This window comes from Solenopsis invicta, chromosome 4 (genome assembly GCF_016802725.1).
Source record: "Solenopsis invicta isolate M01_SB chromosome 4, UNIL_Sinv_3.0, whole genome shotgun sequence".
NCBI classification, from domain to species: domain Eukaryota; kingdom Metazoa; phylum Arthropoda; class Insecta; order Hymenoptera; family Formicidae; genus Solenopsis; species Solenopsis invicta.
In genome coordinates this window covers 1,333,555-1,360,257 of record NC_052667.1, presented here as the reverse complement: position 1 = coordinate 1,360,257, position 26,703 = coordinate 1,333,555, and the positions used below count along the sequence as shown (strand labels likewise).

Here is a 26,703-nt window from a genome sequence, read left to right as displayed (position 1 = left end):
TCGGCAGTAACAGCAAAAACAGGCCCTCACCTCGAATCACGATGATTCGTGGCGAACGCAAACACGCCACGATACGCAGCGCAGCGCAGCGCAGCGCAGCGCAGTCGGGGGATCCGGCGACGTTCGCGATTTTCCCCGCAATATTTCCCAAACGCCACGCCGAAGCACGAAAAATCCAGAAGCTTTTGTCGCGTCACGTACACGCGAGTAGTCGCCTTCTCGTCGAAAAAAGCTCGTCTTTGACGACAAACATCGCATCGAAAGCTTTCACTAGCGGTCGATGTTTGCGCATCCGCATGTGTACACACCTATGGGTATATAATACATGGAATAAAATATGGTTTATACGCGTATCGGGATACACGCGCACGCATACTCCCGCACGCGCGCTCCTTTATTTGCGCGCGTCTCCGCGTATAACGCGTTATATCCGCGGTATGTCGGTCGTATGACAGGACTATCATGCAAGAAATGTAAGAAATATATCGTTTGCCCAAGAGCGAAAGGAAAATAACGAATCTTGTCAAAATAGAGGTAAAGTAGAGAGGCTTGCTAACGGAAAATAACCAGTTTTACTTATTCATATGTAAAACGTTGCGCGATACTCGCTCTTGAACCGTCAAAATTAAATTCTCGAGAAAGAGACACCAGGGTGAAAATATGAAAATAAAAGGTAAATAAAATTGACGTGAAACACAAGTTGCATAATAATCTTAATCTCTCTGTTATTTTCATAATTCAATTGTATGCGTGTGGATTACTTGTATGTCGCAGAAATAATTAAGTTTAAAGTTATAATTTCAGAAATTATACTGTCTATCTTCGTCCAATCAATCTACTCATAAAAACCAGCTTATTGAAAGAATCTTATTAAAAGAAGTTTTAGCAGGAAAAGTTTACAACTTCTACGAAGATTGATTAATTCTCCGATATCCTTTTTATCAATGACTCGAGATACATCAGGGCAATATTAATTTCTTGAAATAAAGTTTATCCGTTAGACAAGACTATAATATCGTTAGTTAGATGATTAAGCGGATCGCGCGCATCATTTATCGCGCGAGATAGATTCATCGATCTCGATATCTGTCACATGTAAAAACAGTCGTGAGATTTTCGATCGTGATGTATAAATAACAGTATTTATCAAAGTACAATATTAGTTTTCCAATAAAAAAAAATTTAATGTCACTTTTCCGAAATGCAAAAATTACCAATATTTGCAGAATTAATAATAAAGATAAAGGGAAGGAAAAAAAACTAATAGATAGACGAACGGTATGTGAAACTAACGTTAACGAAAGATCGGTCGAGAACCCAGAAAATGTAAGCTTGGCGAAAATAGCAATCGCAGAGTGCAAGGTCTAGCCTGACTCGGTATAGGTAGCCGATAACTGTACGGTTTATCCTATGATCCGATCGACCACTACCGAGAGAAGCCCGAGAGGCGTTGCTGCGGTACTTGGCAAAGTTCTCGCCACGGTCCGGTCGTCCAGAATTTACCGCTGACGCCGATGTCCGTGCCGTCCGCGAGAAATACCGTTTACGCCCCCTTTTTCGTTCGATCGTCCTCGACGAATGGCCGCACGTCCGCCGTAGGGACAAACGATTTCCACGGCGCGAAAAAGAGCGGAACAAGAGACTAGAGGAGGGTGGTATGACGCGCCGATTGCGGGGAGGAAAGAGAAAAGGTACCGCGAAAGCGGAACAACGAGTCAGCGAGACCAAGAGAAAGAGAGAAAGAGAGAAAGAAAAGTGGGACGCGCACGATTCTCTAAAGGAGAGGAAGAGTGGTTGGTGCTGATGGTGGTGGTTGCACGTTGGAGAACAGGCGAGTAAGGGCGAAAGAGGAAGAGAAGGATTTCCCTCTGCGGGAGGAGTGGCTGCTGCGAGAGGGGTAAAACGTATGACTCCTGCGTGTGACACACGGATTTCTGCCCACCAATAACAATATTTATGAAACGCACCGATGTGCGCTGCGCACCCGGTACTTGTCATCTTGCTGATAAAGTATCTATTGATCTTTCTCTCTCTCTTTCTCCCTCTCTCTTAAAAGACTATCACGTTGTATATACGATTCATTCGATTCATTTTGCGCGCCAACGAACGGCAGGAAGTTTATTGTATGTGATTAACCTAGCAGCGATAATGTGGAATTAAACTCGTTCAATTGACAATAGGTATGTACAACGGACACGTAATAAAAAATATATTAAAAATTTAACAATTTTTAATTTTTGTGCAACTATATGCTATTTATTTTTATCCGATTTTTATGAAAAACGCACACACACACACACACACACACTTAAATAATATTATTTTATTAACTAAAGAAATATCTGTAGATAAAATGTTTCATTACCATATTCACTTGTTATAAAAAATAATAAAAAAATGTCAATAAAAAACGCATTTTTATATTGATCTCAGTATTTGATAAACTTTAGTATCACAAATATCAAAATTTATTACTGTTAAATATAATAAAAAAACTAAAGTTGAAAAAAAATAAAAATCACAGATTCTCGGATATATTTATACGTTGAATATCTATTTTAGCATTTTCTCAAATAACATTATACCATAATTGATTTTATTTTAGTCAAAGAAACAAAAATTTTATTTTATTATTTATCGTTATAAGAAATTTGATACGATGTTGAATTGTTTTATTAATAGTTTACTAACTCTGTGTGTGTGTGTGTGTGTGTGTGTGTGTGTGTGTGTGTGTGCGCGCGCACTCTTGAAAGAAAATATTATTACGTATAATTATTTGATTTATTTTAAAAAAAGAAATATTTTTATAATTATTTGTTTTTCGCTAGAAAATACGGTGCCACTTCCAGCTACAAAAAACGGTTATTGAACAATATTAATAAACATCATTTAATGCGATGGGTAGCTTAAATGGCAAATAATGGAGCTTATTCCATAGGTATCGTTTATGAAGCAAACACCGCGAGCCGCATTATTACAATCAAACGTTAATTAACGGATGTTGTTGAACGTAATACAAACTATTGTGTTCCGCCTGTAGACTAAAGTAGGAAGGTTTAATTGTATAATAGCTCGTACACACAAATACTGACTAAATCATTTAAGGGGTTTGAGTTAACATTTTCAAAGGAGCAGTATAGAAAAGGGAGAGAGACAGAGAGAGAAAGAGAGAGAGAGAGAGAAGGAGGGAGGAAGAAAGCAACGTATATAATAATAGAAGAAATTTTACCGCCACATTATCGTAAGGATCACATATACCGGATCGAAACCGGTCATTTCGATACATTAACAGGAAATGTGGTTTCTCCGCTATTCAATCGCTGATCGTGTAATAAATGCAGTATTTCTATCACACGTGTTATAAACGTCGTATTTCTATCATACATCTTGGAACTTTCGATTGACCGGCTTGCTTCGAGCGATGCGGTACGTTTCTTATACAAAAGATGCTGGTTCAATGCCGTCGTACTCATTTCGTACCATTACGGAAACTAGTTCTTAGCCGTGTCATCTTCTCTAAGAGAGAAATGAATAAGAACAGGTTCGACTAGTTCGAGGCTCCCGTGTGTTAACCCTACCCGCGCAATTACAATCACGCGCGTTCTTGCCGCGGCAATTCGTCTTTCCAAGAATGCGATACCTGTCCCACGTTCCGCGTATCAAATATCGTTGCTCGTTAACGTAAATATAATGAGACGAGGATCTTTCGTCTTTAAAACTATACGAGTAATATCACGTTGCGCGTTATCCGCTTTAACTCGCTAGAGGTGACAACAAAGTCGCACGAGAGAAGACTGTGTCCCTGTCTCTCTCACTCTTTCCCTCTGGATAATTATCACCTCGCTGGATCGTACGATTATCGATTGCACTGCATGCACTGCATGCACTGCACGAGAGAAACTATCTACACGCTTGCGGCGTTTCAGGAGCAGGCCGGTGACAGCTTCCAGCATCACTGAAGGTCGAAGACACTATCGATGAACGAGATTAAAGGGGAGGTCAGGTGCACACACAAGGTGTTGAAAGGGACGCGGAGCATGAAAACCGCGGATCTGAAGAAAAAAACAGCACGCTTTCTCAAGCTGGCCCCAAAGAGCAGCCCGACATTTAGAAACACGTTACTAATTGGCGGAAATTAATCAAACGTACCGCCTCACCCATTAACGATAGAGTAGATTGCAAGTCTTGACGTAAGAACGGCTATGAACGGCTAAAAATAAAGATCTTGTATCTACAGCTACATGTATATGCACTTTTTTTAACAATACTCCATTCGTTTGCATTTTAATGTAGTAATTAACTGAGTATACGGTAACGTCATAAATTAAATATTGTAGTTACTTTTATTTTCGAAAAGATATTTTTACAGGTCGAGATAAGCTATCAAAAAATATAGAAACCCCGAATACGTAAAATTTCGTCTGAACAATGTTCCTGCAAAATGGGTCGGTGGTAAAAACTAAAAATGTCTCTATTTATACGGAACATTCGAGTGGCAAAAATAAAACAATGCAGCATATCAAAGAGCATAAAAAATATTTCAAACGTATTCTTAGAGCAATATAGACCAACGAGCGATTTTTAATCCGCGTACGTATTGTGCATTTTTATTGTGGCGATTGGATGATCAAAGCATATATATGAAATGCTCTTCGTTAAAATGAAACGTTAAAATAAAACTGCGCAATTGCTGCCGGCTCTGCACAATTTTAGAATACGCTAACACAAATGTGGTGTACGCTTGCCATCTGGCTTGCAAAAATTCGAATGGGTAGAAATTTGAGTTTCAAGTAGACCAGTTATTTACCAATCATACATATCGTGATATATGCAAGTGAATAATTTCGAGTGCACGGCACATACAGAAATTCCGGATAATAAAATGACATTCGGTTTCGAGTCATATTTGTGAAATTACATTGCTGCATATTCAAACGCCTTACAATTCAACCGAAAGCCTTCGACTATCAAAAATCTTTAATCCAAATCAAGTGTTTTTAATTTGTAGACAAAAGTTTTCTGTCTTATTTTATTTGCAAATTTATAAACGGGATGTAATTTAATGAGTAAGCCGTTGGTGCTCTTCCCGCTTTGGCTCGTGTTTCTCGGATATACAAATTCGAACGAGAATATTCCGGAATAATTATAAACTTGTAATTACGAAATTACTACGTGTTTCCAGACGCGATACGTGATAATGCTTATCCGATACTCATTGTCTACGACAATGGTAATAGATACTGCCGGATACCAAACCGCAATACCCTTTTACGGTCCATACTCGCCCTGGGGCCATGCTGGTTACGCCCCTTAAAGCCTCGGAATCTTCGGTTCCGGGTCAATGCGATCTGCTCGATCTGGCATCAAGGTGGATTTCTCAGCAGACTTTTATTGATGAAAGTAACGCGCATCAGGGAAGAGAACGAGGGCCGCGGATTGTATATATATAAAAATACACACACACACACAATGTATGTGTATGTGTGTGTGTGTGTGTGTATGCAATGTGTATATATATATTTCTCGTACGTATCATTCACTTAGGATCCCAAAGCGTATCGCAGAACTAACGTACTTGACGTTCGTTAAGCCAGGAGCTGTCGATACGACCGATTTCTTGGATCCCCCAACAGGCTCCGGTCTTGGGAATAACGACAACGACGAAAGACCGGGGAAGCCTCCATCGGATGTTGAATTTCCAGCTCGCTACACGACAACTCCTCGAAAAGGGAAGGATTCGATTTAGATCGTGGCGTGCGACGCTGGCATTCGTACGTTTAAACGAAACGCGTCGAAAATTCGGCCTCGTGGAGTTTCGCGAGATACGCCCGCTCGATACGTCGACGCAAAAATCGTTCCGCGCGCGCATTCGAGCGCCGAACTTTGCACTCCGACCTACTTCGCATTAGAAACAAATCGGCAAAGTTTCGCGGGTAATTTACGAAAGATGTTCAGAGTCACGAGCCAGCGGACGCGGACCGAGAATTAAATCTTGAATGCGCGGCCAGAATAAACGAAATGCGACGGAGTGACGTTCAATCTGCTAAATGAGTAAGGCTAAGACCCGACGAGACATTTCAATGTGTCGTTGGCAGTAAACTGACGTTGATCGCGCCACATCCGATAGATTGATTTATCCCTGTTGCCAGGACATTGTTACAGCGACATTCGCGATTCCGAAGGCAAATGGATGCGACGGCTGGCCGTCAATCTATTGTATAAAATGATTAATATAATTTATCATTGGAAATTTCAGCAGGCCCAGTCCGGTCCGGTCCAGCAGATCCAGTCCGATCACCGTAACGCTTCTCGTAGTTCGTGCTCGGTTCGAGATGACCATATTTTAACGTATATACACAATTCATGTGGACGTCCGCAGTTAGTTGGACGGCGAAGGAAGATGTAAAACTGAATTGAAATATATTTGAAATATTTATAGACTGATATTTGAAATGTTTTCTCGTCTTTTGGCCGAGAAGATAGAAACAAGAAGCGCGAGACGTGAGCTCGAGAGACCGCCGTGAGACTCCGACTTGGTGCCTCTCACGCTCTTTAAAATTTATTCAGTCACATTTGTGTTCGTACAAACGTCTCCTCGCGACACCGTCGAGTGTTGACGACAGCGATGAGCACGTCAACGGAAACGACGATAGTCGACGAATGTTTCGTCGCGTGCACGTTATGCGCTCGCGCGTGTATCGAGCGCAAATATAGATATACGTATACGTCTACGATATACGATAAGTACATACAGATACATGTCATGCCTGTACGCCTGCCAGAAATTTAATTGGATGTATACTTGAAACTGGCAGCACCGTGCTACCTGCCGCGCACACAATAAATTTTAGACTCGGCGCCACCGACTGTCGAAGAAACTTGGTACGCCGACGGCATATCGCGCGCTCCGCTGCTTATAACATTCTTTAATTAGCGTGGGAGTACTTCTACTTTCGCCAGCTTCCCTTCGTTTCGCGAATAAGAGCCGCGGGCAAAGACCGCCCCGTAAACCGTCTGCGATGTCGACGCGATGCAACGCATAAGTAGGCAGGCAGGTAGAGAGGGAGGGAGGAGAAAAAAAAACAGAGCAGCTCACTACCTCGACGAGAAACTCAATGCCGTTTATTCCCCGAAACCTTTATAATGCGCCGAGCAGCAATGACGGAAAAGAAGTCGAAACTTTACTGCGAGATTCGATACGGAAGTTCGAGCGAATGTAAGGAGCCCTACGTGACTTGTATCCTGAAGCGAGTAAATAAATAAATACGCCAAGAATTATATACGGTGCGGTCTAAATCAATTTTCGTAAAATATATATATTGAAGCTACGAGCACATAAAACTAAATTCCTTTTTCGTAATGCCACGTCGTCGAGTTCCATTATTCGCTGTATTAATATTTGAGTGCTACTAATGGCGTCGTTGGTTATACAAATTGACAGTTACTGAAATTTGTCATCTTTCATGACGATTAAGCGTGACGACAAAAAAATTACGACAAGAATAATTTTTAAACGTGTAAAAAAAAACGAGTAAAAAAATGTCTAATAAATTTTCCATAGGCACTTACGTCCTACCGTAGGAAAGAACATACGTTTCTATCGCTCGTAACTGTACGATTGCCTACATCATTCATCGTAAATGCTTGCGCAGCGTGCAACTTACATTTCCATGCAATTACACCGCCTCATCCGCTAAACGATGCAACGTGGGGCGTAATCGGTGGATTAAAGGTCAGGTAACGGACGCGTACGCTTCGTAAGATACATAGGAAGCCTAGCTGGCTTCGTAGGTGGCATGTGTACCGCGATACGGTTGATTACCAAATCACCGAGGCACCTGCGCACCGTATAACATGACAATACTACGGGACTGAGAAGACGTTATCGATCGTAATCCAAGTCGACTTCAAGCGGGTGGCCCGCGATCGAATTTCTCGAGTGATCGGTCGAAAGGAAACCGCGTATCCTTGGGAAACATCGCGAGCCGGGTCTCCGAGGAGCAATTACCCTGACGAGAAATCCGACGTAGAGAAAATCTCGCGAAGCCGCGCACTATCCTTAATTGGATGCACCTTTCGTGCGTTTCTCACGATCGTAAATGATGCGCGCGCTGAAATGGCGAACGATCAATCCTTCGAATAAGCGGGAGGACACTCACGAGGCTTATTTAACGGCGCAATTGTGCCGTACAAACGTACGCGTAGGCGACGCAGCTGATAGCTCTAAGCTATAACTTGTCTAGTAGTAACTTGTCTCAGCCTTGCACGAAACACCTTTGAGGTATCACGCTTCCTCCTTATCGAACACCCCAAGAGAGTTTAGAATATTCTTTCATCTTCTGATTACGCATATTTAAGCAAAAGTAATATTAACGTTTAGGAAAGCTCGTACTTTATTAGAACAGACGCAATACGTAATACTTATTCTTGTAAAATGTCAAATATCTTTAAATTTAAGTAAATAAAATGATAATAATTATCGATTGCGTATGTTTAAAGCACGGCTCGGGGGATCTTTTAAATATCGTATTTATCAAATACGTACACACGCGTGTGTGGGCGCGCTGACTGATCGACAATAATTCATGTTGATTAATTAATCCGCGGTAATTCCTATTTTGCGCTGGCAAGCTTCGCGTACTGAATACACGCGGTATTATAAATTCAAGAGGTACCGGCGTGCGAGAGGGAGGAATGAATTAATCTTTGCAAAACATATATATACATATATGTACATATATATGATGGACACACGCCTTTCACTTTAGAAAAGAGATTCTTCTCGTCACTTTCTATTAATTCATTATCCCCGTCGCGCGTTTCAGTATTTCACGTAGAATCAGGCGTAACGAAAATCCGTTATCTCTCGAGCGGGGATGCCCTTTCCATTTCGACAGTGGCAGGAATCGGCATGTCGAAACGGACGTTGTCGCGTCGCGTCGCGTCGCGTCGGGACGCGAGGGGAAGAGAGGCGAAGAGGGAGAGGCCATCGATCGCGGGGTAGAGGTCCGTGTTGCGCGATTTATCGTCATCTTCGTCCCGATAAAGCGACAGAGTTCGTTACGCCGCGAAATTTTATCCCGCGAAATTTTATCCCCGCGGGAATAAATTTCGACCTTTCGTCGGCGAACGATCTTATCGTCAGCTCTGCCGGCCGCGATCGGCGTGCCGCTAAATTATGAACCCCGACCGAACTGGCGTACGAAGCTACCGCGATATCCTCCTCCTGCCGCCGCCGTCGCCGCGCGAGATCCAACAGTAGCGACAGCAGATAGAAAGCGCGGACGGGGAAAAAAACGAAAATAGAAAAAAAAGGAAAAAAAAGAAAAAGCCGGAAGGATTCGTCGTACTGTCCGACGTAATTAAATATGTATGATAGAGGACGGTCGTCGACGGGACAGTTTTCACTTGTCTCGCTGAGAGAACGCTCTCTCGCTCGCTCGCCCTGACGCGCGCCAAACGCGGCCGCATAAAAGCAAACGCGTCCGTCACAATTTGGCATACGAAATGTCCGTTTCATATTTGCAGCGAGCGGCGTCATAACTAACTTAGTAATATTCGATCTAATCTACGTTATAACAGCGAAAACGCATAGAGCGCGGAGGAATCTGTCAATAATTTCATCATAATTCCGCACGTCATTTCCCAACAACGCACCCACAATAATGTTATCTAATACGTTACGTTAAATTCGCGTAACCCGCGTGCATTGCCGTTAATGTTTCGGCATGAAATTTCGTAGCGCCGAGAGTTAGAATTATCGACAATCGTATATTCGCTGACAAGTGTAATTTAGAAGTAATTAAACCGAGCGTTGTATTTTATTGGCTCTCCCCCTCCGTCGGCCTCTGTTGTTACCTAACCGAGAGAAGATCGGTCACGCGGGCTAATTGGACCAAAAATTAAGCTCAACTCCATCGATTAAAATTGTTCGTAACTCACGAGAGGACCGTGTAAACGTCGGTCGAGGGTAGTTGGAAAGACGTCTGATTAATAGTGAAACCCGTCCCACGCACGCCCCCGGCCAGAGAGGGCCAGTGCAGAGTTTTTGCCGGGCACGTCCATCCGTTCGTTCCCTCCTGGGAAGCTCTCACAACTATTGGGTCTCGTTAATTAAAAGTTACCTAATAAACCGCGTGGCGATTTCGCGAGGAGGACACGCGCCGGACGCTATCGCGAGCGCTCTTGCCGCGAGAATAAAGCTCTTTTTCGAGTGACTCGCGAATGATAACTCGAGACTAATTCAAACGCCGATTTTCGACGATATGCGACTGTACGCGCTTTGTCGACTCGCAATTCAAAAATATCGTTCGCATCTTCGATGAGTTAGATTCCGAAACTGAATTTTTCACGCAAACTACCACCTGGACTCTGCTTGACAGGGATCTGTATGCGTGACTTGGATTTCATCTATGAAATATGCGTTATTAAAAGGAAAAAGTTACAAAGACAAATTGTTATGTTTCGTAAATAATGGCCATTGAAATATCAATCATCAGAACTTGACGCTCTCGCTAATTGATAACAAAGCTGCAACAGCTGCTGCAATTCACGAAATTCTAATGACATCGGAGTAACAAACCGAAACGTATATGAAAAATACATGAAGAGCGGCGCGTAACAATTTGAATCGCGACAAGGGATAAAAGTACAGCGGCGCCGACCGTAAGACCTCGTCGACTGAGGTGATGGTAGCGGTGGCGATGGCGATGGTTACAGAGAAAAGGGTAAATTGAAATGCGACGCCACAAATGTCGCTACACCCAACTCTAACGTGTGGATGCTTCCAGCTACCTAAGTAGCTACCGTTGGCGGGCTCGTGCCAAACAATTTGCAATGCTGAAACGAAAAGTTGTCGGGCTTTAGCGTAAGCGCGAGCTCTCTTCTCGCGACGAGAGAGAAAGGGAGAAAGCAGGAGAGATGGCCGTGTAGACGGAAGTCGTCACCGACGAACTCGGGGTGTGGAGGCGACCTCCGTTAAGTAGGCGAAAAGAAGCGGCGCGACGAAAAGAATAGGAGCAGGAGGAGAAAGACAAAGAGAGAGAGAGAGAGAACGGGGACTTTCAATACGACGATTCAAATTCGCTCTGATACGGCGGTTTGCTTTCCGCACCAGCGTCAGAAGAAAAGTCAGACCTTACATTCTTCTTCCTCGCGTATTCCATTACTCGTTTCTTCGTCTTGGCTTTTTCAACATCTTGCCTATCTAGACGCTGCACGCTAGTTTTATGTTTTCGTCCCGTATAAGTACGTCGATGTTTTCAATCTATATTAAAAAAAAAAGTTTCTCAATTTGGCGATAAACCTTGCGTTAAAAACGACACTTGCGTCAACTTTTAAAATGGTTAATTTTATTCAACGATAAAATAATTCTGAACGATAAGTAACCCTGTATTAGCGCGCTACATCCTCTACGCTAAAAATAATATACTGGATGTGTCGCGTGACCTATCAATTTGTTTTCTTCTTTCCGTTCTCCATTCAGGTTAACGCCATAAGCGTAAGTTGCGGAAGCGTGATCGAGCGCTCTGTAACGCACGGTACATGGCTCGTAAAACGCGAGGAAACGCAACGATGAAGATGCATGGAAAAATAGTGCAACGACCAGGGAGCTTGTTGAGCTCGCGTAATAAAACCGGTTGGCATTTTCTCATTTAACATAATTTTTTTCACAGTGTCGCTTAAGTTTGGAATGTCACGGTGCAGCCTCCGCATCGCGGAATTCTCTTAACCAAACTCGCGATTAAATTTAAAAATTTTACGTCCGAGAAAAAATGGTGTTTCAAAGAAAAAAAAAAATTCAGCCGCAATAAAAAGCATACATCTAATAATTTTAACGCAGGATGGTTTCTTCTTATACCGATGGCATTATCGGGGCTTTATAACGTTTCCGAAATAAATGCTTGATACGAGGTTCTCTAATAGCTTTCAAAGATCAACATTTTCGAAACGAATTAAACAATACCCATCCGAAATATGCTTGTCCGAATTATACGAAAATTATCCTTGTAATTGATCCAATGAATCCGTTATAACATTCCCGTTTATAATTCGCATACGTAATACGCGGTAATACTGAATAGTTTACGTAAACAATGGGAAAATTTAGCTACGTCCGTGCATACGTTTATGTAATACGATTACTTTGCTCGCAGCGGATATTAAATTCTTACTGAATCAAATATGAATTTCCAATTAAAATATACACACCGTAAACACGCCTTGTATTTAATCGCTACGGGCAATCGTAGGAAAAATATTACGCAACTACTACTTGAAAAGGAATATAGTTCTTTGCAAATCCGGCTTATTCCGTTGTACAATTTTTACATCGTCCAGCGATCTCACAATATCTCTTTAGTATAAATGTCAAAAGAGGATTTCGATCGCACACGTAAAAGGATTGTAATTTCGTATCTCGCGCGATATTATGATATAATGAAAAATAGCCGTCGCTATCTATTTGCTCCCTTCATTCGCGACGCGCGACGCGCGACGTCTAGGCGTCTTCCCGTCGCGATCGTGATCGCTCAGCTGTATCGAGCTCGCAATAAAGTATCGCACACGCGATCGGTATCGGGACAATTTTCTACGTATAACGATCGCGAGTGGAACGGCGTTAATACGTGTACTTTATCGCCGTTGATCGGTGCCACGGAAGGGCTTTAAACTGCGGAAAACTGGAACGGCATACGGACGGAGGTATACGTGACTGCCGGCGGTGCCAGTAACGCGCATACGTGTACAATTCTCTCCTCGATTAGTTTAGTCGTGGCGGGAACACGTTGCCCGCCGCGCGCGGCGGCTTCTCTGCCCGTTCACAACCTTCCGGAAGCCCCCTGGCTCGCCACCCTGCGCCACACGCGTATGCAAATTCGCTGTCGATCACAAATCATTACCGTACGATTCGAAAGTTATCCCGGTAATCGGCGATAACCCTGGGCCGCGCGGTACGGCGCGGAGGAAATTCATGGTGTACGCGGAGCTGTATCGCGAATCGATACAATTAACCCTGCAAACCACAATGGGGTTGTGCGCCGTTGTATTGGCCAACACGGCGTTATAATTGCCACCGCTGCTGCCGCCGCCGCCGCCGCCGCCGCCGCCGCCGCCGTCGTCGTCGTCGTCGTCGCTGCTCGTTGACGAAATATACTTTTATTCGCCGTGTCATGCGCACTGAATTTATGATATCTAATCCCGTCATAAACATGCACGTATTATTCTATTCATCGCTGAAAATTAACCTTTTTATCCCGCGGACGTGACGGACGTTTAATAGATTGGTTTTCCGAGGATCGAGATATATTTATTCGCGACACGAATGCGACACGCGCCGAGAAATGCGCATTATTTTTGCTCGCAAAACACCGCGAGATAAATTGCGTTAATAAAAAAAGGGGATCAGCTATACAAACGTATCGCCCGATTCTATCGAAGCGACTCCCCCTTGGAAGCCGTTGAATATCAGAAAGTTTCACGTGCGATACGTTACAGTTACGTTATACTTTGCGGAGATACATCGGCTTTCCTTCCTGCCTAGTGAAAACATGCTAATAAGAAAGTAAGACAAAAAGACGGATGTGAAAAAGAGAGAAGAACGTAGGCGCAGATGTTATATAAAATGGAACGCTCCGTGCGACGATGCGACACGCGCGAACGGCTGCGCTTCTCGCGACTCTCGGATGCCGCGTCTACCAAAGACCGGCGACCGAGCTCTTTGAACGTGAAACTTACTCCCCGAGTATCTCGGAGCTTTAATAAGGCAGACCGTGTTGCGCGTAGTTGGCGATGTTAAGCGCAACGCCACGGCATGGGCAACGCCCATCTCATCCCTATCATCCGCCGCGCGAAGAAGGTGGTCGGCGGTCCATCCTTGCCCTCGCACCTGGTGCCGGCGAACCTTGGGCGTGAAATTCGTCGAGAGTAATCCGCGTCGGTCTCGATTGCGCCGCACGCCGCGGAAAAGCGGCGTCACTCGCGTAAAACAGTTAACAGTTTATCGTAAATTACGTGAAAAAGAAAAAAATCGTCGCACCAACGTGAATGCGCCCTTGCAGGCGACCGTGGAGATATCTCGGCGCGAAACGATATCTCGTTTAATCGGGAAGGAAATAATTTTTTATACGAGCGCGACGTTCTCGTCGGCCACGCGCTCGTGGGCGATCCAATTACTCAAGGCAAGCGTCATTCGCGTAAAGCGGAACAAATTATTGTTATCGTTGCCATCGTCGGGTCTAATCTACGTGTAGAATTGATCCACCCTCCGGGACTCGCCCTCTCGCCCTCTCGCCCTCTCGCTACTCTCGCCCCTTCACAACTATTTATCTAAGTCTCGCGCTTTCCTTGCGCTTGCGCGCGCGCGCCTCATTATCGCTCGTATAGCGTGAGGAAAAGTCGCGTAATCGCTTAATGGTCGCTCGTCTAAAACTCATTAGTTTCTTTAGTCCGCATAATATATTGGATACTTATGCAACAGGATTCAAATAATTAATGCGGAAAATGGCAATTGGCAAAGCGCCTTTCGCTGAGCGATAATGGGATTAATGTTCACTTAACGCTCACCTAATTTTGGCTCTACGAAGGTGTGTCGCGAGCCCTCCTAGTCATCGACCGATTAAACGTATTTAGATAAGAGCCTCGACTGCCGTGACAGATTTCGTGACCTATGATAATCCGTCTGTGTATTTTTGACTTGCAACAATCAGTATCCGCAAAAGCATTCGATACACATTCGCGAATAATCCGAAGCGTGATATCTGAGACGTTACGCCAGTTATAAACGGCATCACTATTCGTGAAACGTAATAGCTAGCATAAAGGGGTGGACGGCAAGCGGAGGAGGAGGAGGAGGAGGCTTTAAAGATATATCGCGATTTTACACTGTCGTTGCGCCGTGAAATGCGATACGGCTTTTGGAGTTTCTGTAAATAACGGGGACGCGAGAAATCCCGTGTGCGCCATTTCTCGCGCACGAATCAAATCCGCGTCGCGACAGGCGCCCGTTATTTGACTTTTAACGAATTACCCGTTCGTCGACCGAGCGATCTTGACTATTCCTAAATCATACCCGTGAAACGATGGATTATGCCCTCCCCTCCCTCCTCTTTCCTGCCCATCTCTCATCCAATGTAGTTTGCGCGCGCAAATTTCGTGATGGGGTTGCTGTCTTTGAGTTGCTTTTTTTTAGCTGTATCGAGTAAATTTCAAAATACGATTCGCTAGGAAAAATCAATAGTCAAGGTATGAAATCTACCCTCGAGGTATTAGAAAGAACGCAAAAGTTTCCAAATAATAAAACGACTAAAGTCGTTCAAGTATCCTGTTTAGTCAGTATCCTGCTTATTACACAGCTGATTCAATATGCTCTAACGCGCTTTCGAGGAATCATCTTACTGGCAAAGTGACCCTACATGAAAATAAAAAGAGACAAGCAGCGGATGCGATACTTTACGCGGTAATCCGCCCTACTCACGAAAGAAACGGGATGTCGCGTGTCCCGGGGCCGCAAGAAAAAAAAAGCCGACTCGACCGGACACGCGCACGTCGCGCGCCTCGTCGGCAACCTGCTCGGCCGGAGAAACCCTGCCGGAGCATACGTGACCGTATGGTGGCCGGACGATCCGCTGGGGGTACGGGAGAGGAATAAGCAGAGGGAGAAGGGGAGGGTTATCCAGAGGGACATATGTCGGGGACACGTAATTCGCCGACCACGCCTCAATGATCGTGCGGCACGCACGCGGACGTACACGCATGCATGCACGCACGTAGGTCCACCCGCCCGCGCGCGCGTGCGGCTCGAATTCGATTATTACAAAGGGACCGTGCGACTCCGACGAGTAGCGGTTCGGAGTACCTCTGGTCACCCTCGTCGACAAAGAGAGAGGAAAAAAAAAGAGATAGACTCCCGTACGATTGTGGGCGAAACTGAAGTATAATGGGATGAGCGATAGACGCGACTATAAATCGTCGATCTGTGGACGTAAAATAAGATGAATTTTTTCTTCTGCGCAAGTTAATCTCTAATTATCTTCTTAGACTAATTTAAATAATTTTAAAATTATTGCTCTTAATAAAATGAACAATGGCGAACTGTAAATACTCACGCTGCAGAGTGATAGTAAACTAGATAAACCGAAAGCGGAAGACTGCCGCTGAAATTATGACGAGTAATAAGCTGTTTTGCCTGGCATTATCCATTAAAAGCCGTAGATTTAGCCGTAAAAGGAAACACGGCAATGGTACGCTCGCCAGGAATTGATGGGCATTACGCTAAAGTTATTTTCGACCAAAAATTGGTATCGTAAAAAGTTAATGAGCGTCGAGCTACATTATTTGCAGCGCAGGAATAATGGCGCGCATAATTAAACGTGCAAACAGCGAACGAAACCCCGGAAAATCAATTTGGTGAAAGCACCGACTTGTAAATGCCACCGATAATCTCCATGCTTTGTGTTGCACTATATATAACAAGGTGTACCAAAGCCACCGATATGTATATATATATATATATATATATATATATATATATATATATATTATATATATATATATATAAAAATATATATATGATTATTTCAATAACAGACACTCTAAAGGCCAAAAACAAGAAGAAAGCGATCCGTGTCGAGACACTGATATAATTTGCAAATCATAAGCATTCACTATTTTTTAATTACTTGTTACAGAAATTAATATAGGATTCGTAAACTACTATCTTGAGTCTACCTCTACATAACAGATAGTTACAAATTAGGGAGGTATAAAACTGGTAACTGATTTGTCATATCATCGAAAATGTGATTTACGAAAATCGATAATAATCAGAAGAGATAAAAAACATTACCCGACGATTATTATTGGTGTGTAATTCGTGAAAAATGTAATGAGTGCTATATAATTGTTCGTTCGATCACTCAAAATATACGAGTGTTATTTCTAGTCATTTGTTCATGGCTCAAATACATTATCGATAGCTGATCAAGTCTAAATTCGACTCGTTTCTTAAAAAGAAACGTAATGAGATTGGCTGTGGACATATTCAGAATCATGAAATTTTCCTCGACTTGTTACATCGGCTAAGAAAAATTTTACCCGATTCGATAAACGTTCAGAAAATTACAGGAAAAGAAAAAAAAATACAAAATTCATACTAAATAAACGACCACGGGCTAAGTACATCGTAAACTTGGCCGCGTCCGTTTGCCTCTCTTATTTCCGTCACCGTTTCCGCATCCTCTCGCTTCAAAAGCAGGCAATTAAAGAGAAGAGTCGCGCGAGGGAAGGGAAAGAAACGAGGAGAAATGCCTTCGCGCAATATTGCGCGTAATGCTCGTGACTGTAAAAAAACTTGGTTAGTTGTAAAACAAAAAACGCCCGGGAAAATCGCGCGACACTCTGGTAAAATAATATTGTTGTTGCTTTTAGGAAGCGTTCTCGTGCGACGATGATTAATGGCCACCCGCGACAATGGGTAGACGTCAGCAGATACGCGTGAAACCACGGCGTTACACGTGAATGTCGGCACGTGCGCTATTGTTAGGGAAATAGACTTGAATGGTGTGTTAAACAAATTTCACTCGCGAACGAAATATCCGACAGGGATGAAAAGTTGCGCCGTGCAAGATTCTATACTGACGACAAATGTGATTTATCCCGCAGCGATAAGCTCGTACGTCGTAATACGGAAGATCTCGGTATTACCACACATGTACGGAAGACTTAAAATTTACGTGAGGGAAATTTTTCAGAGAAATTTGCGTGAATTCTAAATGTTTAATGTGCATGTGCCACACCGTTTTACGAAAAGATATTTAACGACGGTTTCGTACGAAATCTGAGAGAAGGTCCAATTTTAAATCAAGCTGTATCAAACTTCTAGTACGTCGGAATTAGTCGACCATGTGTGAGATTAACGACGTGAGATTAATGTTTAAAAAATATCGCATTCGTTAAAATAATTTCTAGAAAGGCTTATTTATTAAAAGGTTTGTAACAGTATATCGTGCGGAAAGAGTGACCGTTTGAAAACTTTCGCGACTACAGAGTACGGGCATTTATGTAGCCGCTCGTATGACGGAAAACCGTGTAATTAAAATTCGCGTCATCCTCCGCCCGCGCGGATCCTGAATTCTACTTCGTGCTAGAAGACCTATGTGTACATAAAAAGTTTGACAAAAGCAAATGGGTGCCGCTTTTGTGACCGCATTATACCGTAATGCAATATTACTAGGACCAAACTTTTTGCGAAACGCTGCGTGCTGCACAGCTTACTCACAACATTTTTATACGTCAGATAAGTAGCGTCAAACAATTAAACTAATTCCGTACCCTTCAATTTTCATCGCTCAGCGGCAATTTTACTCTTTCCAACCTGCCGCTTTCGTTCGGTTACGTAAATTGTTCGGTTGGTGAAAAATCTCTAGGAATCTCGAAGAAAAATAGAGGTTTAACGTTTATTACTTCGCGATGAGAAACATGTCGATACGCGAGCGCGAGACCCTCCGTGATTTTCGAGGAGGAAGAAACCGCGATCTCTCCGTGATCGCGGAGATTCGAACGGAGGTCTCTCTCGGCCGTACGAGAGAGATACCGCCGAAGTGAAGGAATAACCGGGTACAGGGCGGAGAGCGGGAGAACGCAAAGTAAGACATAATTGCACCATAATGGGAAACGAAGAATAAGAATAAAAGAAGATGAAGGATGCCGGGCAACACACTGACCTTGAGCACGGACGACGGTGAGCAGGCCGGCGAGGAGAACGATCGGATGGCACCGCATCATCTTTTTTCACCTTCCTTCCCACCTCGAGGCTACTTCCACCCGGCCGTCCTCCAGCTCGTCTTCACTTTTCTCGTCTGTTGCCGCACGCGTAGGTTCGCTTTCCTCACGCAACCAAAAAAAAGGACACACTACTATTACGCTCTTCTCGTCTTTCTCCTCTTTCTCTCTTTCTCTCGTTAGCCCGATCCACGCGATCTTCGCGCGACGTCCGGTCTTCCTCGCGTGCCGATCACTCGATGGTATTTCCTTCGAACCGCTCGCCACTCAATCGTCGTTTAACGTCACGAAAGATCCTGCGTTCAGCACTCATATCACTCCTCCCCCTCGTCCGCTCTTCGCGAGAGATCTGACTCTAACCGCGAATCTCCACGAATCCCCCCTTTACGATGGAAAAGTGTCTCGTATGAATCACGTCATCCGTTCATTCACTGACGATCCGTTCGCAGATCTTTTGCGATCGTTGGCAACCCGCTCCCTCGCTCGTTCTGAAAATCATAGATGAGAACCGTTCGAGTTTTCGCTAAAAACCAAAAATGGTTTGCGAAAACCGATACAGCAATGCGCTTTGTCGCAAAGTGGTTAGAGTCTCGAAGATCGTGCATCTTTCTCTCCGGCCGATTCTATCCTATTTCTTCATAGAAGACGTTCGATGAGGAGAGCTCGAACGCGGCCGCCGCAGTCGCGCGTACCGATTTGCACGAGATTTCTCGATTGGAGCGCGGAAGGATGTTAAAGCGGAAGGAATCGCGCGACCAAGATATCACTGAGGATAAGGGGAGCAGTGGACCAGAGCACCGGGCAAACTCGACGAAACGAGGGGAGGAAAACTTGCACGAGGGATCAACCGCGCGACAAACTTTCGCGGGCCAAGGAGCTTTCGAGACGCTGATGGAAGAAATAAAGAGTCACAACATAGCGAGAGACGCTATTTCTCGCCTGAAAGTTGCTCGCCGCGGGAAAAGTGGGGTACAGTGAATACGCCTCTAATGATCAGCTCAACGTGAATTCGTTCTGTTATATATATATACATTGCGCTGATTCCTCCCTCTCCCGCCCTCTCCGTTTTATCGCGACGCGGCGGTGAGCACGAAGAAAGACGAAGGTAGAGAGAGAGAGTGGCGCGCGTTTCTCACGGCGAGCTTCATCGCCGTCGATGATCGATGAGAGAACTCGCGGAGCACATAAAAGCGTGCGTACCAGATGGTGGCTTTCCGTCAGAAACGCGACGCCGCGCCGTCCTTGCGGCAGGCCGCGGGCCAAATAACACTTTTACGAGGTTTCCGAGACTTCCCTTCAGGAAGCTTAGCTCGGACGATAACTCGCTGATCGCTCGCTACTGTCTTCACCGTATCCCCGGTGAAGGGGATACCGCTACCATCTTCCTCGCCCCTTTCTCGCCACTTTCAACGGCACACTCTATACGTCCCCGCTCCGCAGCGAGACGTAATTGAATAAAACCGCTAAGTGATTAATTGCCGGAGCCTCCGTGGCGTTCTTCCATACCACCCGGCCAACTTCGTACTCAAGTTTAAAAGATCTCGAGCTCGGGCAACTTTAAAGGATCCGTGAACGCGGAACAGCCTTCCAGCTAGCTTGATAATCCCAAACTCCTGCGCCATCGAACACTGCACCGGACATTTTTACAATACTACACGAATCTCGAGAACACCTCGAAGAGAGTTCCTCGAAGAGACGAGAAAATACTAGGGAAAAAAGTATAATAAAAGATAAATGATAAGTTTTCCTAATGTATATAAATTGCGCATACAAATGAATCTATTCTTGAAAAGTTCTCGAAAAAGCATTGCAAAGCGTCAGCTTTATACTTCAGGGTTCGAATATTGCTGTAGAAAAATATCCCGCAAAACCGTATCCCGCTTTGCTTGATAAATTACAGTTTTGTGGTCAGACAGATCGATCGATAAAGAATTGCGACGGAACGTTTCCTCGAAGCTACGTCATTTTTGTATGAATTACCAACTTCCTTTCTTCGTAAAGAGAATTCGAATAACGATATTGTTATTGCTTCTACTACATTTCAATTGTTTGTCCAACTATAAAAGTCGCATTAATACAAACGCGAAAACAGTCCATAGTCTTGTAGATATTGTTTATGAAACTACGCGAAGACGTAGACCGCTTGGTAGCCGTAGGAATAAAATTACCAACGATAGAATCGATTGTGAATGCTTTCATCTTTCTACTTTCTTTATAGCTTTAAATTCCAACTCGAGAAACGTCAACGATACAACAATATCACGGAATATATTTTCAGGACCTTTTATTTTTTTTCACAAATTTCGTCAGCAAACAGCACATCTGGTAGCATCCTGTGCTCGGCAGGTTCCCTCTGCTCTATTGCGGATGTTATGGTTTCTCGCGCGTTCAAACATTCAATACATCACTCTACGGGATCTAACATTTCTCTCTGATGTACGTTTCCCTCGCAGTTGATCATAAGGTTTAAGTATCGTAAGTAGAATGTGTTAAAAAATACTCGAACAAGTAGCTCGAATGCAACGATGTTAATAATGCTGACCAAAGTAATAAAGAATGAATTAAGCCTCGTTAAACGTCACACAACGATGATTCACAATTTCGATCTCTGCTTCGTCGATATATCGTACGAGTTGTTTTTTTTCGGCGAAAAGTCCGATGGAAGTCGGTTCCGCTTTAATCGTGATATATGATCCAACTTACGCTATTAAATCGAATTTACTTATACGTCTCCTCACGTTTTAGGCCGAGAGAGTTTTACTAGTTTAAAACTTGCGCCGACAAGCCGTGGAAGGGGGATGCGTACCCGTTGGAAAGTAGGATCCAATGAATTTATCGGTTTTCACGGAAGTTAAAAGTCCTAGCGGGCCAATAAGTAATCTCTCTGACCTTGCGGCAAGAGATGGGATTGCATTTGTTTTTTTCTCTTTTCCCCTTTCTTTTTTTTCTTTTTTGTTCTTTTTTTTTATTGTATCGCGCGTTAATTGACGTTTCCACAAGAGAAACTTGGTTATACGTCGGTTCTTTTCCTACCGCCTTGTTTGCTCACGGTTTTCAAACGCCTCGACTCGTCAATTCGTCAGTTTCTCATTTTTCGTGTTTTGTTGCACGTTGAAAAAGCGAATAGCTTCGCACTCCATCGCCCGGGGTAACGTTCGTCGAACGAGGGAGGAAGAGCCGCTGCTAACGATAACGTTTCGTTGTAGCGCCTTCTCCTTGCCTCGGAAAGTCTCGCGACACGCCAGCTCCAATTTGTCGGCGAAAGAACCGGGGAGCTCGGCGAGAAAAATCGTTAACTACCCGTTTCACACAGCTAGGAGCTGGAGTCACCGCGACAAATCGAATTTGCTAATACGACTCGGCAAGCTCGCCCCTCTGGGTCCGCGGGGGAATCAACTCGACGCGTGGCAGCCATGCGGGATATGTGTGTCCCGTTCATCGGAGGGTTACGAGGAATGTTGCCGTTGCGTTAACTGAAAACGCTCGTTAAAACGCGCTCATCAGCCTCCGCGTGCGGGGATTCGCGTTGCGATTAACTAAACGCGTACGTCAGGGCAGAAGGGGGGAAAAGAGAGACGCTAACGAGAATACCGCACGCTTTTGTAGAGCATCCCATTTCGAAATACAAATTTTCGTTAACTTTTATTTTCGAATAGAAATTTTTACCAATTGCATCCCGCGGGACACCAGAGCCCAGCCAGCGACAGCCCGTTTGTGAAACGTCGCAGACGGTGCTCGAAAACACAGGCTGGATTAATTAAATGAATATTAAACGCCGCACCCGCGTAATTATCGTAACGTAGTATCGCGGAAAGGTCGCGTTAAACACACAAGAGAAGGCGACGAATAAAATTAATAGAAATATAAATTAATAGAAAGGTCGGAGTACCACGATTAAAGCAGTAGAGCACTGGACGAATGGTTCGATTCTTATGATTTTCCATCGAACAAGAACTAATAATTGAAACACTGAAAAGTAGTCGATTCAAGTCTTGACTTTTGAATTTTCGTCAGCGAGGCCGCTATAACGATTTGAGAGACTATCGCTCCGTCGTGAAGAAAATCAGCAAGTCTCTCATCGATATCGAATGGTACCGATCCACCGCTCGTTAGAAGAGCCCCGCGAGTCTCGTTCACAGAAGCACTAACGTGCTTCATCTATCATTCAGCCAGTTGTGCCATGTTTACTTAGCAAAAACACCTGTCGGCACCTCCCGCCGTTCCACTACCGACGGTAGGAGCGACATCGAGACCGATCGTTTCATCGATGAAAACGACGAAAATCCGACTGGGACAGCCGGGATGTGGATTCCAATCACTGAACGGCCGGCCGATAAAAAGCCGCGGAACTCGTTAAGCCGCCGCCGCCGCGCGACTGCTCCAATCCGATACGTCGCGGATCGACGTCGAATAAGAATCGAAAAAGAGAGGGAGGAGAGCGAGAGGGTGGAAGAGAGATGCGACAATCTCGGAATCTCGGCTGGCAAATCCCCGCGATGCAGCGGGAATCACGTCACCCCGTGACTATCGACCTTCCGTGATTTACAGTGGCGTTGGGCAAAGAAGGGGATGCGACCAACGGAAAAGTCAGAAAACGACCCTTCATCGTCAAGGGATGAGGAGGAGGAGGAGAAGGAGGAGGAGAGGAAGAAGGGAACGACGTGCTCCGACGAGAGAAAGATGCCTCGAGATCTCGGACTCCAGCTTTAAAATTCGACATCGACTGCACCTTGCCAAATCCTGGAGCGACGTTTACGGGAGCGGTTTCCCTGGGGCGCTCGTCCGCGCGGGGACGATGCGAGAGGAGCGCGGGCGAGACGAAAACCTTTTCCGCGCGCGTTTACAATTTCACCGACAAACAATTCCGCACGAATCGGTCGCTCGCGGGACGCATGGGAGAACCGGAGCCGTGTATTACAGCACCGCGCGCGCGTTACATACACGGTACGCACGGGACACGCGTACGCTCGCCACGATCGCGGGCTCGGCACTGGCGCGCGGCGGCGCCCGGACTTTTAGTTCGTGGCGCTACCGAGCAGCGTCGCGACGCCCGCCGGTATCGCGCTTCTTCTGCTCCCCACCCTCTGCCTAGGGAGCGGCGACATCCACCTCGCGCCCCCGGCCGGCGGCGCAACACCGGCGGCGGGCCCTACTGTGAATATCCCGATACCCCCGGTCGACGATGCCCGCGATAGGTACCCCCGGCGCACGTACTGTCAATCAAAAGAACGCGAGATAACATCCGCGGATAAAGGCTGTCAGTCCGCTTTATCTGTACTTTAGATAATGAAATCCCTAACTTCATTTTCCACAGAGCGAAAATGCGCAATTATTCCGACGTCAATGGACAGATATCATATATACGAGTATATAGAGATTCGTTACTTTCAATTACATTTTTTTGCGGATTCTGTACTATTTTGCAATTACCTGTTTCGTCTTCTCTTCGTTTTTTATATATAAAAAATTAGTAATTCAAATTACTATATACAATAGTTAGTTTTGACTTGAATACTTATTTATAATTTATTAATTGTGACACATGTTCGTTTGTCTGTTGAAAAGTTTTATTTCCATTTTTTTTCCATTCTGTTTCTACTTTATGTGACTTCTCATCTAAATGCTTCCAACGAACGTTATAATTTTATTTAAATTAATTATAACAAAAATGTTACTGCAGATCTATACCGAGCAACTCGAGAACTAAAATAAAAGTACGTATAAATGTTTAAATATTTGGATGATGATAATAATATTGTACCAACACATTCTTCCATCTCACTAAATGGAAATATTGAAAGACATTACTAGGATAATGTGAATATGATGTAATGTATTCGATTTATTCTTTTTCTCCGTGTTATTTTCGTAACTTGCCGAAAGCGAGAGTTCAACTCAATTTTTCGTCTATATTAAGACAGACCGCTAAATGTTGCTGAAATGTCTCACGTACGTGTACACCGTATCATGTACAAAAGCAAGAAAGAGGGAAAAGAAAATTATAATCTGCTTGAAATGCCACCGCTCCACCACCCGAATATATACGCTACACGAGATCCATTTAAATTACGCAGAGCAAGAGATCCCGTAATCTCGGTGTCCTGCTCCTGGTCTCCTAATTAGTTTAATCGCTCTATAATACAACACACATATACGACTATACGTATGACGAACGAGAAAGTCCAGAAATGGAGATACTTGGGGAAAGTATCTTGACGTGAAAAATAGGTTGATGGATCCCACAATAAATAATGAATTGACACAGTCTCGTAAGAATAACGAAGAATGGAAAACAGTGCGTTTTATTATTGCTATCGTCGATTAGCGCGCGTATCTAACGAGAGAACCATCCTCTCTCTTTAAATAAATAACAGAACGTAAAAGAGAGGAGGATTACCGCGATACGCGTTAAAAAATCAAAACAAAAGGATTCTGTTTCGCGCGCAACGATCGCCACGCACTTTATACCAATCGCGTTGCCATGGTAAAGGGAAGCTTATAGGATTTCTCGTTTCTATCACTGGTTTACTATAGTTTCCACCGAGGATGGAAGAGCGGTAAGCAGCTCTTTTCCCGGTGCGCGGCTCTTACCGAGCTGAGATGGAGCCTTTCAAGAACGTCTTGTTGAACGTCTCAGCAACCATAGGAGTAACTGGGAAGAAGAGGAAGGAATAGAAGAAGCGAGAAAGAAAATAGCGATGGAAGGAAGAGGGGACTCTTCGAGAGAGTGAGAACGAGGCGCGTACGCGCGTACACGTCAATGTCGATAACGTACGATCGGAGGTATTTCCGCACAATTGGCCGTGATAACGCTCGCAGCGGTAACTTAGTTGTCGTCGCTATCTAACGATTCCCGACGAGATATCGACGTGGAAGATAGGGAAGATCGTGTTCAGAAATCTTACCGCGTTCGCCCCACCGGGCGGCGCCCGCCGCCGAACGTTGTTTTCAGTCGGTTGTGAAGTCTCACTTGGATGTTTCAAGGAAACTTCTCGTTGCTCGTTAATTAAAGTAATTAGCGGCAACGTGCGGAGTAGCGCAGATTTTTTTTCAAAATATACGTTGTAAAATATTCGCTTATCGGAATCTCGATCAGCGTAACGCGAACCGATCGAACGATGAGACGACCGATGACTAATTAGGATATAAATGCAATTTAAATTGCTCAAGATGGATAGAAAAAAAATATGATTCGTGTCAGAATAGCGTCGCTGCATTTACGGGCATTGGCATATCGCATTTCCCAAGATTAAAAAAATTACGAGCGATTAAGCACATATGCGAATTGCGACGCGAATAGTCCTATATACCTGCGAATTAAATTTCGCAGAAAATTTCGAGAAGGGAAGCACGTTGAGCGCAAATGTCCCATAGCCCTTGTGAGAGAGAGCTGCACTTTACATGACACATTTCGTATCAGGCCGCTCCTTTTGCCGCTAGATCGCACTGAGTGGAGACGAAAGTTCCCGTCTCCGCGAAAGGATCATAACGGCAAAACGAGCGAAAGTAATGCCGGGACAAAGCTGCAATGACTCGAGAGCAAGCCGTGTAACTGCAACGGCAAACTGCACCCGCACGACATTGTAACAATTCAAGCGCGTTTCTATTACGGGCTTGCTTTTAACGATAAGTGTATTTAGCTCGACTTCCCTCGGAAATAATAGCACAGACAGATGAATTATTTTTCGCCGCAAAAACAAACCAGAAATAATATTTAGACGGATGATCATATTTCTTCGCGCGAATCGAAAGCTTAAAAATCGAATTAAATGTCACCGACGAAAATTTAATTCCATCGACAGCATGATTTAACATAAGCGCGTTTTCATTCTCGATTGTGAAAAGAAAACGTGCGTACGTGCGTCACGCACGCGTATATTCTATATATATATATAATTTATAATAATCTTTTGTAAATATTAATCA

At 44.3% G+C, this 26,703-nt stretch overlaps 1 protein-coding gene across 4 annotated transcripts in view; it reads right to left on the bottom strand.

Annotated features, from left to right (window-relative positions):
• Nucleotides 1–23,791, bottom strand: part of LOC105195749 (synaptogenesis protein syg-2) — a 279,821-nt gene extending 256,030 nt beyond the window's left edge. For 3 of the 4 annotated variants that reach the window (XR_005574637.1, XM_039448564.1, XM_039448565.1), the window contains exon 1: nucleotides 18,720–23,791. Coding sequence is in view for 3 of the 4 variants with exons in the window: in XM_039448564.1 (XP_039304498.1) it covers nucleotides 18,720–18,780 (61 nt within the window). In the remaining variant the exon portion in view is untranslated. The remainder of the gene's footprint in view (nucleotides 1–18,719) is intronic. The other variant, XM_026133676.2, reaches the window with a different exon arrangement.
• Between the last annotated feature and the right edge of the window lie 2,912 nt (nucleotides 23,792–26,703).